Source organism: Plasmodium malariae, assembly GCF_900090045.1.
Source record: "Plasmodium malariae genome assembly, chromosome: 8".
Taxonomy (NCBI): Eukaryota; Apicomplexa; class Aconoidasida; order Haemosporida; family Plasmodiidae; genus Plasmodium; species Plasmodium malariae.
The window spans coordinates 2,602,327-2,618,565 of NC_041782.1; the positions used below are offsets into that span (position 1 = coordinate 2,602,327).

The following is a 16,239-nucleotide window of genomic DNA, read 5'->3' on the forward strand; positions in this document are numbered from 1 at the left end:
TTACACATGTACATGTATCTCTAAAATGTTATTTACGACATATTTTCACTTCTCTCGTTTGTCTCACCTTTTTATTTCTCACTTTTACTTGGTTTTATTGTTTTCCTTTTCCTTTATAGTTAATGAATGAAGCATTAAAATTAAAAAACAAAAAGTTATTAAATTTTAATAGAATATTAAGAAGAATTTTTAAAAGAAGTTAATGTATGAATCGCATGTTTCCATTGTAACATCTTCTATGAGTTATTAATATAATATTGAAGTGATATATAATTTTTTTTGATATAAATAATTATAATTGTAAAAATTATTTTATTTCTGAGATAGTGTACTTTTTTTCATTTTAGTTTTAATTAATTATGCAATGTGCCGGTAGAAATTTTATTAATTATAAAACGGAGTGCTTCGAGAATTAATCGTATAAGTACTGTAAGAAAACACTATTATATATATGAATAATTTTTATTTTTTTTTAAGTTTACATGTTTTTCTATTAGGACTACTTATTGATCGATAACGAATGTTAATCTGAAATAAGAGAGAATGGAGAAGAAAAAAAATCATATCTGACATGCACATGAAAAAGTGTTTCAAAGAAAAAGAAAATGAGAAAAATAAAAAAAAAAGTAAGAGAACATGAAATATGACAAATAATAATGCAAACTTATATGAATACCTACAAATTTTAAAAGCATACCCCCCCTTTTTTCCAAGGTTCAAATATCAATTACAAATATGTTTTTTTAAAAACGTATATAGATACCATTATAAAAGTTTTATATAAAAAAGAAATAAAAAGAAGAAAGTAATACGTTAACGTCACTTTTATAATTTATCTTTTCTTTCCTTAGTTTATATGTATAAGTAAAAATCCGAGAAAATAAGCGTCTAATTATAATAATTTTGGAGAAATATAGATATAAGAATTAAAAAAAAATTTCTTCAAAGAATTTATATATGTTATGCTACATCTATGTCATGAGTATATATGTGTATATACGTATGTGTATATGTGAATATACGGATGCAAGTACATGAATTTTGTATGTTGGTTTATCCATATATATATTTGTACATATGGACATTCCTAAATTTCATAAGATACATATTCATTTTTGTGACTATTACAATATTTTGACTTATGTAACAATATTATTAATAGTATGAATAGAAGTATATTCTCCTGCGCAGAATGAATAGAAAATTAGAAAAAATAAACGCTATAAAAAGTATTTCATATGGTGGGTTTTACCTATGTGCCCTAATGATATTTTTCTAAACAATTTCTTATTATCACCAAGCTTCATATGTATACACGTAAATTTTTTTTGTATTGTCTGCATTAGAAGAATATTTTTTTAAAAACTCTAACGTATAATTAAATCATTTGAAACAAAATATATTTAATAAAGCATGTATGCTGGATATGTGATTTTATGTATATATATAAATCAATTAGTTTGAGTACGAAATTGTGTGCATGATTATGTGGGTATATAAGATAGCATTATTCATGTGGAAACATGTATTTATGCATATAACGCGTATGTACATATGTATTTGTTGTTTTTTGTTTTTTGTGTACTAGCTTTACATGGATATTTTAGATTGTTTATATTAAAAAATTGTAAGTGCACGCACATATATATGTATGTGCGTATAAAATTTTGCATGTCGGTAATTTATTTACATGTTATTTTTCACATTAACGCCTTATGCTTCCACGTACATGTGCCCATGTAGACGTTTTTGTATATGAGATAGAATAAGCCGAATGATAGAACTATTATGTATTAAAAGGGAAAATATCATTAATGTATGAAGGTCACTAAAAAAGGTATTCCACCTAAGGATGTTAAGAAAAGAAAGAAAAAAATATATATATGATAAGGCAATTAAATGTGGTGTTGAATATATTAATTAGTTGTGTAGATTATTAAATTAAGAATAGTTCCATTTTATATTATATCAGAATTGTAAATTTATATTTGATTACCTTTATTAAAGGTTCTTATACAAGTTTTTATTTAGTTTACTAGTTGCAAGCATTCTCAAAACATGAATTGGAAAGTAGAAATTGGAATAGCATAAAATACAAAGGTAAAAAATGAAATTGTAATAATTATTGGTTTGTCGGAGTTCTATGAATATATTTTACATATACTTATATATGTACATATGAATAAGGAGGGCATACGTGCGTATGCACATGTTTATGATATTCGACACATATTAACAAGTATGTAAGGAAGTGTAAACAAGTAGTAATAAAAAATATGTACAAAAACGTTATTTATGCATATATGCATATGATGAATTTATACATATGGAACTAAAAGCAAAAAGGAAATTACGCTATAATTGTTTTTTTTTTTTTCTGCAATCATTACATTAGAGTAATGAATGTAAATGTATTGACAATATGAAAAGATTCAGTATGTCTTAAAAAAAATAAATTAATTAGTATAAATAAATATCAGAGTAGTGCTTGAGTAGGAAGAAATACATATAGATATAAAATATAATGGTCCTCATATAAGGGACTATATTATCAAATATACATATATGCGAACACAATTCATAGAATTTATAGTTTTAATAGTATTACAAAATAGGTATATTAGTTATATAATAAAGGTTATTATAAAATTATTACTAAATGGAACAATAGGAAAATAATACTTTAACTGGAAATATATATAATTTACGTTATTTAACATTAATTTATTTTAAAATAAAATATTGAAGTTAAAAATGCCATATATATCATTATTATTACAACATAAATAACATCATTAATTAGAAGAAATATAATTTATTAATGTAATAATAATATTTATGAGCACTTATTACTGCAAGTTACGTTAAATTTACAGTAAATAATAATTAAAGAATTAATATTAATAAACATATATATATGGAAATTCGTAGATGTATGACTATAAAATAAATATTTATATTTAATAATACAATTAATTAATGTCGTATACATTTACTAAAGAACAAATTAAGTATTTCAAAACAAAATGAAAATTCGTTATTGATAATTCTTTTAGTTTTCTGAATGTTCATTTTTATGTAATTTAAATTGACGTGAATATATTCAATTAATATAATATGTATAAAATATTTAACAAAAAAACTAAAGCTACTAAGAATTATCGGTTGGATTAGTTACATAAAAGCTTAGAAAGTAATTATTAAAAAAAAGCTCATATGCTAATGTAAATTTTATAATTAAATAAATTTTATAATAGGTAGTATTAATTGCCAAATTGTGGTGTTATCCTTTTTTATATAAAAACAAGTTTGTAAACTTTGAAAAAGTTTATATAAATGAAAGAACCATGTAAACGTTTTAAACTAAAAGTATTATTAATTATGTTTATATCTGAATATATAAATATATGTAATGTACATATATAAGAAAACATAAAATAAAATAATAATTATCTTATTTTTCTTTAATTCTACAGGGTAATATATATTATGTAGAATACGCAAAATTTTAAAATATTTTATATTTATTTATAATTAATTATTTTTTAGAAAAGTGCATTAGTTACCCAAATTAATATCAATTTATTATTATAAAATTAAGATAATATATTTATGATATTACATTTTTATAATTATCTATGTTTACTATATTAAACACACCGTATGGAATACAAATATTGTTGATTTAATAAGTACATTTCTTTAAAAATCTAATTTATTTTATATGAGTAGTTTTAATAACAGCTAAATTTTAATATGATATATTAAGAAATATTTATTTATATACCAATAAAGGTAATATGTATTATTATTTCCTGCATGAAAGTAACAAAAACGAAAATAATTCATAATCGTTTTTTCTAAATGTTATTATATGTTATATTACATATTATATACTATCTTTTAAAACTTCTTAATTATCCTATTTTTTGATGTAAATTAATTTATTTAAAATAGTTTTTTTATTATAATTTTTTTTTTTTATAATCATAATTAATAAATATGTATTCATATTACATATAATATTGCATGGTTATTATGTTTTTTTAATATTACCATTGCTCTATATATTATAAATTAATATTTTTTTTAAAAAAAAATAAAAAATTAAAAAATAGATATTAATTCTTAAATATAATAAATTTTATTTTAGTCATAATGAATAAAATAATTTTTTTTTAATTATATAGAAATTATAGTATTCTATTTATAATAATAACATACAATTGTGTAAAAGCGTTAAATTGGATAGAACTCTTTAAAATATTAGAATTATTTATTTGAATTAAATTTTAGAATACAATTTTAAAATTATTCTAGTACAAATATTCTGCATGTTACATGTATGTGCAAATATTAGATTATAATTTGTGCTATAAATATAAAATTTTCTTTTAATTATTTCTTTCCATCCTATGAATACTATTATATACAATACAATAATTTGCGTTCTTTGATTGTAATATAATGTTTAAAAGGTATAAAAGATACGGACATATAAGCTTATTATTAGGATGTTCAGCTAAAATGTAATAAGTATATTCCTGACATATGCTAAAATGCTTATGCTGAACACAACTAATTTTTTTTTTCTAATTATAAAATAAAATTTCTGTGTACGAGAAAAGTCATTTTATTTCTTTTCTGAAAAGTATAAATAACAAAAATTTAGAACTGTTCTGTTAGGCTATGAATATATATATGCTTTTTAAGAATTCATTAATATAATTAGTTTTCCTGAATATCATTTTGACATAGCTTTTATATAAATAAATTTACTGGAAGTATTTATAAAAGTATTTTTAAAAGCATCTGAGGTTTTTTATACTTTGCATTTTATTTATGCAATTTAATTTTTTTTTAAAAAAAAAAATAAAATAGCTACAGAAATTACTATACACCTATGTCACTAAATTGTCAATATGCTGTAAGCTTTTTACATAAATAGATGTATTATAAAGTTAAATAAATCCAATTTTAATGGAAAAAATAAATATTATATATTAGCAAAATCGCTTATATTTATCCTTTTTAATTGTATATGTCCATACTTAATATGTGCAGTATAGTACGTTAGCATGAAATTTACTTTATGTTTTTGATGCTGCATGTTATATAAACATAAGTTTATTTATAAGACAGTTTTCATTGTTCGTAAGCAAATTTATCACATTATAAATAATAATGAAAATTACTTTTCATTGTAATACACTTTTTATATGCCTTTAGACAATTATAATTGTGGGCATGGAATTTTTGACTCAAAACTTGTTATATTATTTTTAGAAAAAGAGAAGAGAAGAAATAAAATAGAAATAAAGATGTTATATGTTGATGTATATGGTGATCCATACAATGAAGAGTTAATGTTGAATTAAAAGATGATGGAAAGAATTAGTGTAAAGATAATGGCAATTAGATGAATGCATCTAAAAAATTATTCATGAAGTGAATATCTGTTATATTCAAGTCATATGTAGTGCTAGATATATTTCTTTTAAATAACTATAAGGAATATTTATTCCTATGCATAAAAGCAGAAATTACACCTGTTATATTAAGAAAGAACGTTTAAAACCTTAAGAATGAATGAGTAAAACTTTATAATGTACTCCATGGAATACTTTTAGTTTATAAAATTTTCATTAGTTTTTTATTTCTTATTTAATTGGAAAATGTTTAATATATATTAGAGCGAGCATTAATGACATAATTATTTAATTATCAAGAGGAGTCTCAACTGTACTGCTGTTAGTCACCTTTTAAACATTTTAATGTTTTATGTGCTGTTAAAATTCTTAAATAAGCCACTGAAGTAGGATGAGTTAAAATTTAAGTCTGGTAAAAAATGACAGATTTTTTTCAGAAATATTTTTTTCATGTATGTAATGATGTTTTCCTATGCTTAATCAAAATAAGTTAACGAAAATTAATTGTTGCATACTTATAAATTATTTCTTATAGAATCTATATATTTTACAAGTATATGTTGGTACATAAAAGTAAAAAGACATATATTAAATAATATTAACAGTCTTAATGTTTCTATATTTCATTTGTATTACAATAAATTATTCTGAACACATATATATAATATATCTTTTTAAATTTAATAAAATGTGCAATTTAAATTTCCGCATAATTAGAATAAAAATAAGTCTTTTATATGCAAAAATTATTTATGTAATTGTTTCATTTGGATTTGTAATATAATATAGGTGGAACTTTTAAACTGTTATGTAATTTTAAAAATTATATAATCTCACTCGGTTAATGAAGTAATTTAGATTTATAACAATTGCTCTTCTTTTTTTTTTTTTAAAGTTTGTAAGTTTTCATTTTTTTCTTATTAATAAATGTATGAGATATAACATTTAATTTTAATATGTCTGCAATTTTTTTATTTAACTAAATATAATCTATTTCACTTTCTGTGTTAACATTATATTTTTATTTAAATTCAAACATAACAGAACGTCCTCATAAAAAATTATTTAGAAAATTACATATTTAATAATTTATTTGATGTAAAAACCTATAAATAAATTTCTAGATTTTTTTATAGTTAAGGTATGAAATTATAATTAAATAATAATATAATTTTCCTTTTAAAATTAATTATTAATAGAACATTATCAACTTCAGAATACATGAAGCTTTATATTTAAATCAGGACTTCTATAAAAATTTATCATTTTACATTTTATCCTATATAATTACGCGAGTTAATTCTATTTTATATGATTTACTTAAATAGCTGCGATAATATATATGATAACAAAAAATTATGTTTATGTATGCATTTGACATAATTAAACAAAAACTTTTTTCTATCAGCATTGTACTTAAGTCATTATAAATTATATAACTATTACTCTATTTTTATTTATTATATATCTTCTGAATATTTATATTAGTTAAAACAAGATATATATAAATAAACATAACAATTTACAAACTTTTCATTTATAAAAAATAATATAAAATATAACTATTTAAATTCCATATCAATCAAAAAATAATATTACAAACATAAAAGCATGGTCTTTATTTACCTTTGAAATTTACTGTTTTTTATTTGGTTACGTGATTTGTCATATCTGACATTTAAAATATATTATAGATCATAAAAAGATGTGTATATTTATGGAGTATATAATTACAATACTACATATAATAATAAAAACAATTTGTACAAAATATTAATTGTTTGTTTTCTTCTTACTATTATTATGGTGGCATAATAATTAATATTTTTTTTAGAGATAAACAGTTTGTAAAATATATTATTCAATATGTTAGTATTATTAATAGGAAAATATCATTTAAATAAGTGACATTTCTCCTGATATGTAGAGGAAAGAATTATCTATATTCTCTACATTCTATATTCTCTATATACTCAATATATATAAATATTAATTAAAAATATATATTTTTTTTTTCTGATGAGTATTGATAAGAAAATTATTTAATTGTTTCAGTATAATAAAGGAATAATTTATGTACTCTGAATATCTATTAATTAACTAAATTTGTATTATTTTAATTAATAGCATTTTTTCAAAAACTATTTTAATAGAAAAATTTTATATGTTGTTTCTGAAATTATTTTTTTTTTTTATCTGTTGTAAAATTAATTGTACTTAAAAACTTTTTATTATGATTTTACAAAAAAATAAAAGAAATCACGTTAATTAAAAAATAACAGTGTTCTTTATCATTCAAAGAATATTATATTTTTAACTGAATCCTAGTTTAGTATATTTTAATTTTAACGTTCTCTATAATGAAGCAAAAAATTAAGCCACTGTTATTTATTAAAATTGTTACATTTATTATTTTAAGTTGGATATATCAATTTGACGTTTATTTGGTTATAATAATTTTACATAAATTTTTATGTATTATTTGTATATTTTGAGTTTTATTTTTGTTAGTACTTGTTTTTAGTATGGTATTATTTATTTGAATACATAATAATTTTTTTTTTTTTTTTTAGAGTATGCATAATAAATCATTGAATGAATGCTATAATCATCGTAGAAAAATTTATACAACAAATTATCGTTTATTGGCAAAATATAAGCAGGATAGAGATTTAAGTTTTTTCTGTTTAAAAGAAGAGTCTCCAAATGGCGTGAACTATAAAGAAGATATATCTAGTAATGAAGAAGGTGAAGTAGGAAAAAAGAAACACATAAATGGAAGTTTATCAACAAATGCAAGACGCAATAAAAAAAGTCTGAATAATAAATCTTGTATATTTGAAACAAAAAAATATTCCCATTTAGAAAAGAAAATATTCAAGGAACTTGATTACGTAGATTTTCTTAAAAACAGCAGGACAATTAGTGATAAGATTTACAAAAAAATATTGCTTAAAAAATGCGGATTACGAATAGCTTTACCTTTATTGCTGTTTTTGGTATTAGCAGTATCATTCATATTAGATCATTTTTGTGGATGTGGGCTTTCGCGTGGTTTGTTTAAATTAATAATTCTTCTTTCACCTTCCGTAACTGTTAGTACTCTTACTCGTAATCCATTGTTTTCACATATTGATAATATTACAAATGTGTTCGAAAAGTCAGAAATTTCTTCCGCCTTTGCATACTTATATGCCTTTTTGACGAAGCCATCTTTAAATCCGTTCACAAAAGCTTTGGTAGAAACATCAAATGCTGGAGTACGCAAAGTGAGAAACTACTGTGTATCAGGTTTTTTGGGATTTCTTATATATTTTGTGCCTATCTTCATATTAAGTATAATTCTTATATCAGGACTTATTTATTATCATAAAAAAGTTAAAAAATATGAAAAAATTAAATACATGAAAAGGTAAAATTTGTAATAATCAATATATTTTTTCTATAATGAGATCATTAATATGATTTAGTATAAGCAGTATTTAGAATAGTATTGATAATACATACACTCATAATTGATTAAAGTTTATAGATGTATGTATATATAACTGGTTTAATTGATAGATACCAGTAAAAAAAGGTATTTCTATTTTTTCTGTCACTTAGAATGTTTTAATATTTTTTAATTTCTAGTTTAAGTTATTGTCTCAGCTTAGTTGACTATTTTGATTTAATGCATATAATTTTATATTTCAGTATATTCCTTCTAAGATTATGTATTTGTTCGTTATTATTAATATATAATAGGAAATTTGTATAATTTTATTTATTTTTTGTGTTAATTTATATTTTATCCATAAATAATACTTTTTTACATTTTTTTATCTGTTTATATTCTAAAATAAATAATTTGCGACTTATTATGAAAAATTTTTGATAATATTTAAATTTAAAAATATGTGTCTTGTTTTTTTTTCAATGATATGAAGAAAAGGCATTTTGTTTTATTGATGTATATATATAATACATAAAATAAGTTTTATGAGAATACGTTATGGAACGATTTCATTGTAAATCACTTTTTACAGAATTTTTATTTTTTTTTTGAATGATAAAAAAAATAAAATACAAAAATAAATAATAATATATTTTTATTAAATTTAGGATACATATAATAGTTCAGAATCTTCAGAATTTTAAATATTCACAATTATTTTGAGAGTTACTATGATTTATTAATTCATTATTGTGGTGAATTCTAGTATAAATTCTATATGGCATAAATGAATTAAATATATATTATATTAAAAATTTATAAATATAGAACATATAACTTATATTTTTTACAATATTTAAAGTTTAAATTAATGAATTGAAAGTAATGATATATTAATAAATAATATGCGTAAATACATTTATTTTTATTAGTATAGTAAAATTTGTAAGACATTTATATATACCCAAAAAGGTAAAATATGATTAGAAGTAATGCATAAATATATAATTCTTTTACATTCACACAATAATTCGAAATTCTAATTATTATATATATTTTCAAATGTTTTATGTTTATTTATATATTATGTAAATAATTATCATCATTTTAAAGTTGTATAAAATTATATGCACTTCATATGGAAAATTGCCAATTAATTTATATTAATGAAGTTTCTTTTTTAAATAAAATGAAATTAAAAAAAAAATTATTTTTCTATAAATAATTTATGAGTATATTATATTCCTCTTTTTGATAACATGAGTTTTAATTAAGTCTATTAAAAAAAATATCTACATTTTTTGTAAAAGTTTTAAATAAGTGTAATACTATTATATTATGTATATTGAAGAATTTGCAAGCATTAAAAAATAAAAAGGCATAGTAATATTCCCATTGTCAGTGTAAAAATATGTTAACTATATTTTATATGATAATAAAAAAAAAAAAAATTTAATTACTTTAAATACTTATATATTTGAAAATTTCATAAACTAAAAGTATAATATATATTGGTATAAATAATAGATTTATAAGATAATCTTGAAAAAAATTATATGAATCAACAAATGAATGATATAATAATAAAATGTTTATATCAATATATATATATATAATAGAACAGTTCACATATGATATATATATATTAAAAATACAGAAGAATAAATGATTTATAAAGTAATTAATCTATTTTTACATTATTATTTAATTTAGCAAAAACATAAATAATTTAAAAAATTATACATTATTTTAAAAATAACTGCTCGAAAAACCTTTAGAAATCATGAATATTTATAAAATAGAAAAAGTTATTAATAAGTAATTGTTTAACAAAATTAAAATAGAAAATGTACTTTTTATAATTTTAGAATTTATATATGGACGGTTTTACACTTTATTTAGTAACATCTGATATGGGAATAAGTGTTGAGCGATTAATTCATAGTAACAGTTCAAGGTAGATTAATAATAATCTTCATAAAAGTCACGATAAATGCATATATTGTGTAAATATATGAAATTTTAATGACAACTTTTGTAATATCCTTTTTCTAATTTTTTAATTATTATTTTGAGAAAATCATATTTTCTAAGAACAATAACATTATGTTATATTTCAGACGATTAAATAAATTTTTATACCAAATATTATTTTAATATTTATTACTCCTAGAGTTTCAATGCATAAGGTAATAAATATTACTATATTATAAAATTTTGTTGTTAAATACATTTTTAAAATAATATTATTTATTTATATATTCAGGTCGATTTACTATTTTGTAACTTTGAAATGCGTTCGTAATCTTATATATTTGTAACGGAATAAATGAAAAATAACTTGTCGTTAAAAATTGCAGCAAAAAAATACTAAAAAATACATTTTAATAAATTGTATTATTATTCCTTCTTATTTGTTATGTACATATTATACGCAATATATATTATCCTTATTTTTAAATTTATTCTGGAAAAAACTTAAATTAATGCTAGTGAATATGATATTTCTGTAGAGGTTTTTCCATTAGCATATATTTTTCTTTTTTTTTTTTTAATATATTAGTATATCTTCTATGAGTATATAATTAATTAAAAAGAAATTAAAATTTTAGATATATGAATACTCAAAATTTTCATTTAGAAAATAAATGAATAAATTAAAAAGTGTAACTTTTAAAATTTATTCTACAAAAAAAGAAAAAATTAGTTTGAATTTTCTTTGAGAATTGACAGTACTCTGTAGATTATGTAGATCTTATAAATTTGATTTTTTAAAAAAAATAGAGACACTAAACCATTTTATGTTCATGAGTACTAATTAATGGAAGTGTTATAATTAACATTTCATATGTTATTTTTTTCTTTTATAATTAATTTTATTATAATTATACATAATTAGTTTTTAAAAAAAGTGTTTATAAAATTTGAATTATTAATAGGATACCATTTTTAGAATTGATAATTGTTATCCTATTATGTCGAGAAATATATTTTATATATTCTCTACATTCTGTATAATAGATAAACTTAATATTTACATAAAATAAGAAATCGCATATTTATTTTTCTATATATTCTAAAAATTACTAATAAAAGAATCGTTTAATTAGTTCATTACATTATATGAATAAATTATATATTGCATATATTTATGAATCAATTCAAATTTTTTTATTTTAATGAAAGTTTTTTTTATTGTATTAGAATTAAATTAAAAATCTCATAATCTATTTTTAAAGTTATCTTACGTTGAATATGTGGAAAAGCATATTATATTCATGTATATTTACTATATGTTTACGAAGAAATAATAAAAATAATTTTTTTAATAAATATAGATTTTCATATCACTAGAGGTATATAATATTATTATTAATTTTTTTTTTTACTTAATATATTGGAATATTTAACATGTATATTTTAAAAATAAATATGAAGATAGTTATATTTACTAATATTGGTGCGTTTATTCTTTTAACTTGGATATATCATTTTAACATTGATGTGGTATGATAACGTTATTTAAATATTTTTGTATTATTCTTAACTTTTATGTTATATATTTGTTAATAATATTTTGTAATAATAGTTTATTTATATATCTAAATAATAAATATCTACCTTGTTCATTTAGAGATATTTTAGTAAATTTTTGGAAGACAATTATTACAATAGTAATAAATTAGATGCAAGAACTTATAGATTACTAGGAGAATATGAAAAGCTCAAGGATTCAAAAATTGTATATTTAAAAAAGGATGTACCACATAATGTAAAATACGAAAAAAAAAATATATGTAATAATGAAAAATGGACGGAAAAAAAAGAATCTAATAGAAATTTATTGAATATGGCTCATTATTATACTCAAGTTACAGATTACAATAATGGAATATTTGATGGGAAGCATTTCCATTTTGAAAGAAAATGGATTAAAAATAAAGATTATGAACATTTTCTTGAAAAAAAAAGAAGAATTTGTGATATATCCTTAAGAAAAATAAAACTTAGAAAATACAAAGTTGGAATTGCTCTATTTTTACTTTTTTTCTTTTTGGGAATAGGATTATCCGTATTACCACGATTACCATTTATGGAAACTGTAGATAAATGGATGGAAAAAAATGAATTATTGAAAAGTTTGCATAATGCTCTAAAGAGCCTGGGAAATGAAAAAAATTTCTATATTTATATAGGATTATTCAGTGTAATTATTATTATATTATCTGTAATAGTTATAATAGTCATTAATAAGATTTTAAGAAACAATGAAAAATATAATAGAATTAAGTTAATGACGGAGTAAAATGAATAAAAATGAATGTTTTTCTTTCACTAAAAACTTTAATATGAAGTAATAAATTAAACAACTTTATTGATATACTTAATATGAATATATATATTTCCTAAAGTATTATAAAGCTACATGTATATCTAGTCTCTTTGATACAAAGCAACAGAAATATATATTCTTCCTTTCTTGTCAATTTTAATGTATTAATGTTTTTGAATTTTCATTTTAAATTATTTTTATAGCTCAAATATTATGGTATAGCACATATATTTATGATATTAAATATATATCTATGAAATATATTTGGTTGTGCTCTAATAAGAATATATAATAGCGCAATTTACATAATTATATAGAAGTTAAATAATTTAGAAGTATACTAAAAAATTATGATTACTTTATTGTATCTCGCTGCGCCTAAAATTATTATTTTATAAAATTATTAAGAAAATATTTTATTTTTAAATTAATAATGAATGTGTGTTGTTTTGTATTTAATGAAAAAAAGTATATGTATCTCATTATGTTGATACATGTATATATATTTTTGTTCTATTCATAGGAATGAACTTAATATTTATTGCATAAAATGCGTCCATGTAAAACATATTATAAAACTAATATATTCAAAATATCTGTTTAACAGACTTTTAGCTTATTTTATGCCAAGGAAATGTAAAAATGTAGATATATAAATAAATAATATATATTTTAATTATAGATTAACTATAATATAATACTAAATTTAAGATTATCAATCACTAAGTTTAAATGAATTCTTAAAATCATTTGTCCTATTAATTTGGTTCCTAACTGTTGTACTAACTGGAGTATTAGTAAAATATTTATATATAAATTATGTTGAAAATTTATAATTAAATATAGAGCATGTAGTTCTTATTTTTTATGTTGTTCTCTTATTAATCTAATGAATTAAATTCAATTAGATATTAATAAATGATCTATTGATATACTTATTTTCTTTTCTAAATATTATTTATAATATTTATGTATACTTTTTATAACATATATCTTTTTATTTTACTAGTTGGTACTAATTTTAAATATACGTACTTTTCATTATTTATCAAAAAAAATTACATAACTTATCAGATAGTATATTGTGAATAAATAAAAACTAGGCAAATGTTTTTTATTTACATAAGACAAAACTTTTCTTTTTAGTGAAAATGTGTTTATTGAAAATTTAACATCATAGTTTGCAGTTATTAAATAATTTTATATATACAAAATATCTGTTTTTTAATTATGTGAAAATATTAGTAATTTTACTCATGGAGAAATAAATTCGTATTTTAAATATTTTAGAATTAAATTTTTTATATTTTTCGATTTTATATGAATTAAAATTCCATCTTTTTTACTTAATTTTTGAATAAGGTATTTAATATTTTCGTTGCAATCTATACAGTAGAAAAGTAACTACTATATATTTTAATTATAATTTGCGTGTTATTAAGAATTCCATATTTCTATAGTTTTATGTATGAATAATTTTTTTAAAGTATTTTTTAAATATTCCATTTTATTATTTTTGGAATTTTTTATGAGTTCAATAATAAATTATAAGGCTTTATAATTTTATTTTTGCTTCTAACTCGGAATATAGTAGTGCAGCGAACATCATATATTACGTACTTTCTATAGCATTATGTATTAATACAATACCATTATTTATAAATTCTTGGTTATATATTTTTTAGTAATTTGTTTTATTTTTTTATCTGTATAGTAGAAAATTATACATTTATGTATCTTGGAGTATGTAAAATATATGAATTTAAAAATGAGTTCATTCTTCTGAATGTAGATAATTCAGGAAAAATTTATATTAATAATTTTTCGGTTTATATCATGGTAGTTCTTTTAAAAATGAGGTATTTGAATTTTTTTGAGAATACATAATTATATTATTTTTACGGTGTGTATAAGATGAAAAAAATTTATGGTTTCTTTTAGTTTACTGTAAAAATTTTGGAATATGCAATAAAATATATATATTTTCACAATCTGCTAACAACGAAATAGGAGTATTTCATAATGATAATATGAAGTTCTAACTTTTACAAAATATTCTTTATAATTAAATATTTTATATTGAGTACTCACCTATATATGCATACAGTTATAATAAGTTGCTCCTATTATATATTAATATAATTAATCAAGTATTAAAAATACTTTGAGTTTGTAGTAATGGCAATATTTTTATGAGAAAATGTTATAGTACAGTATGTGAAAAAAAAATTATATACATGAAATACATACCAGTAAGCATTAAAAAGTTTAAAAAATATATATATCTTTGTTGTTTACGTATAATATTTCATAAAGATTTGTAACGTTTCCTAATTTTTTATTTTTGATGTATAAAAAAAAAAACATGCTATAAGATTTTCTTGACTAAAATTTTTAACGTAAATTGAGGATACTTATAAATGTATTAATTTCATCGCATGCATGAGTTTTCGAATTGTTATGTATACATTTTTTCTTTTTTTTCGTGTAGAGTAATTTTCATATAGTTAAATTACTAAGAAATAGAAAAGAAATGAGATATAAAAATAGAAAAATAATTAATTTTATTATATCATAGTATTATACGTATATACATGTAAAAAAACTAAAATAAGTAAATGTTCATTTTAGTATTCAAAGAATGCTGATAGTTACTTCATATCATTACCTTTATATTGTTATGTATTAATTGTCGCTTTATTCAAAATGTCATAATATTTTAATAAATTTTTGTTATTTAGAATTTATAGATAATTAATTATTTCTTGTTTTTGAAAATAAATTATACTAAAATTACATTGTTCTAATTTTTTTTATTTGTATGGAAATATATAAAAATATTAATAATTCAAATTCAAGTATTATATAGAATTACAAAATACAACAAAATTGAAGAACACTCTTACAGGATAACATAAAGAAAAATATTACAGAAATATTCTTTTGTATAAGGAATAAAAATTATTTTTATAAAAACTGCATAAACCAAATAGTAAATATGATAATAAAATTTTTATAAAATTGAAAAAAATTGTTTTTAT

The 16,239-nt window shown here is 19.3% G+C and overlaps 2 protein-coding genes across 2 annotated transcripts; both read left to right on the top strand.

The window, feature by feature from the left end:
- Positions 1-7,789: 7,789 nt before the first annotated feature.
- On the top strand, positions 7,790-8,845 carry PmUG01_08060500 (fam-l protein; the record flags this gene model as incomplete). The annotated part of the gene is made up of 2 exons (XM_029004762.1): positions 7,790-7,876; positions 8,003-8,845. 2 exons carry the CDS (start codon positions 7,790-7,792, stop codon positions 8,843-8,845), a joined length of 930 nt encoding a protein of 309 aa, XP_028861419.1.
- A 3,452-nt stretch (positions 8,846-12,297) lies between these two features.
- PmUG01_08060600 (fam-m protein) lies at positions 12,298-13,171 on the top strand (the record flags this gene model as incomplete). Its single annotated transcript, XM_029004763.1, has 2 exons — positions 12,298-12,372; positions 12,500-13,171. The coding sequence occupies 2 exons, from the start codon at positions 12,298-12,300 to the stop codon at positions 13,169-13,171; spliced, it is 747 nt and encodes a 248-aa protein (XP_028861420.1).
- Positions 13,172-16,239: the final 3,068 nt, after the last annotated feature.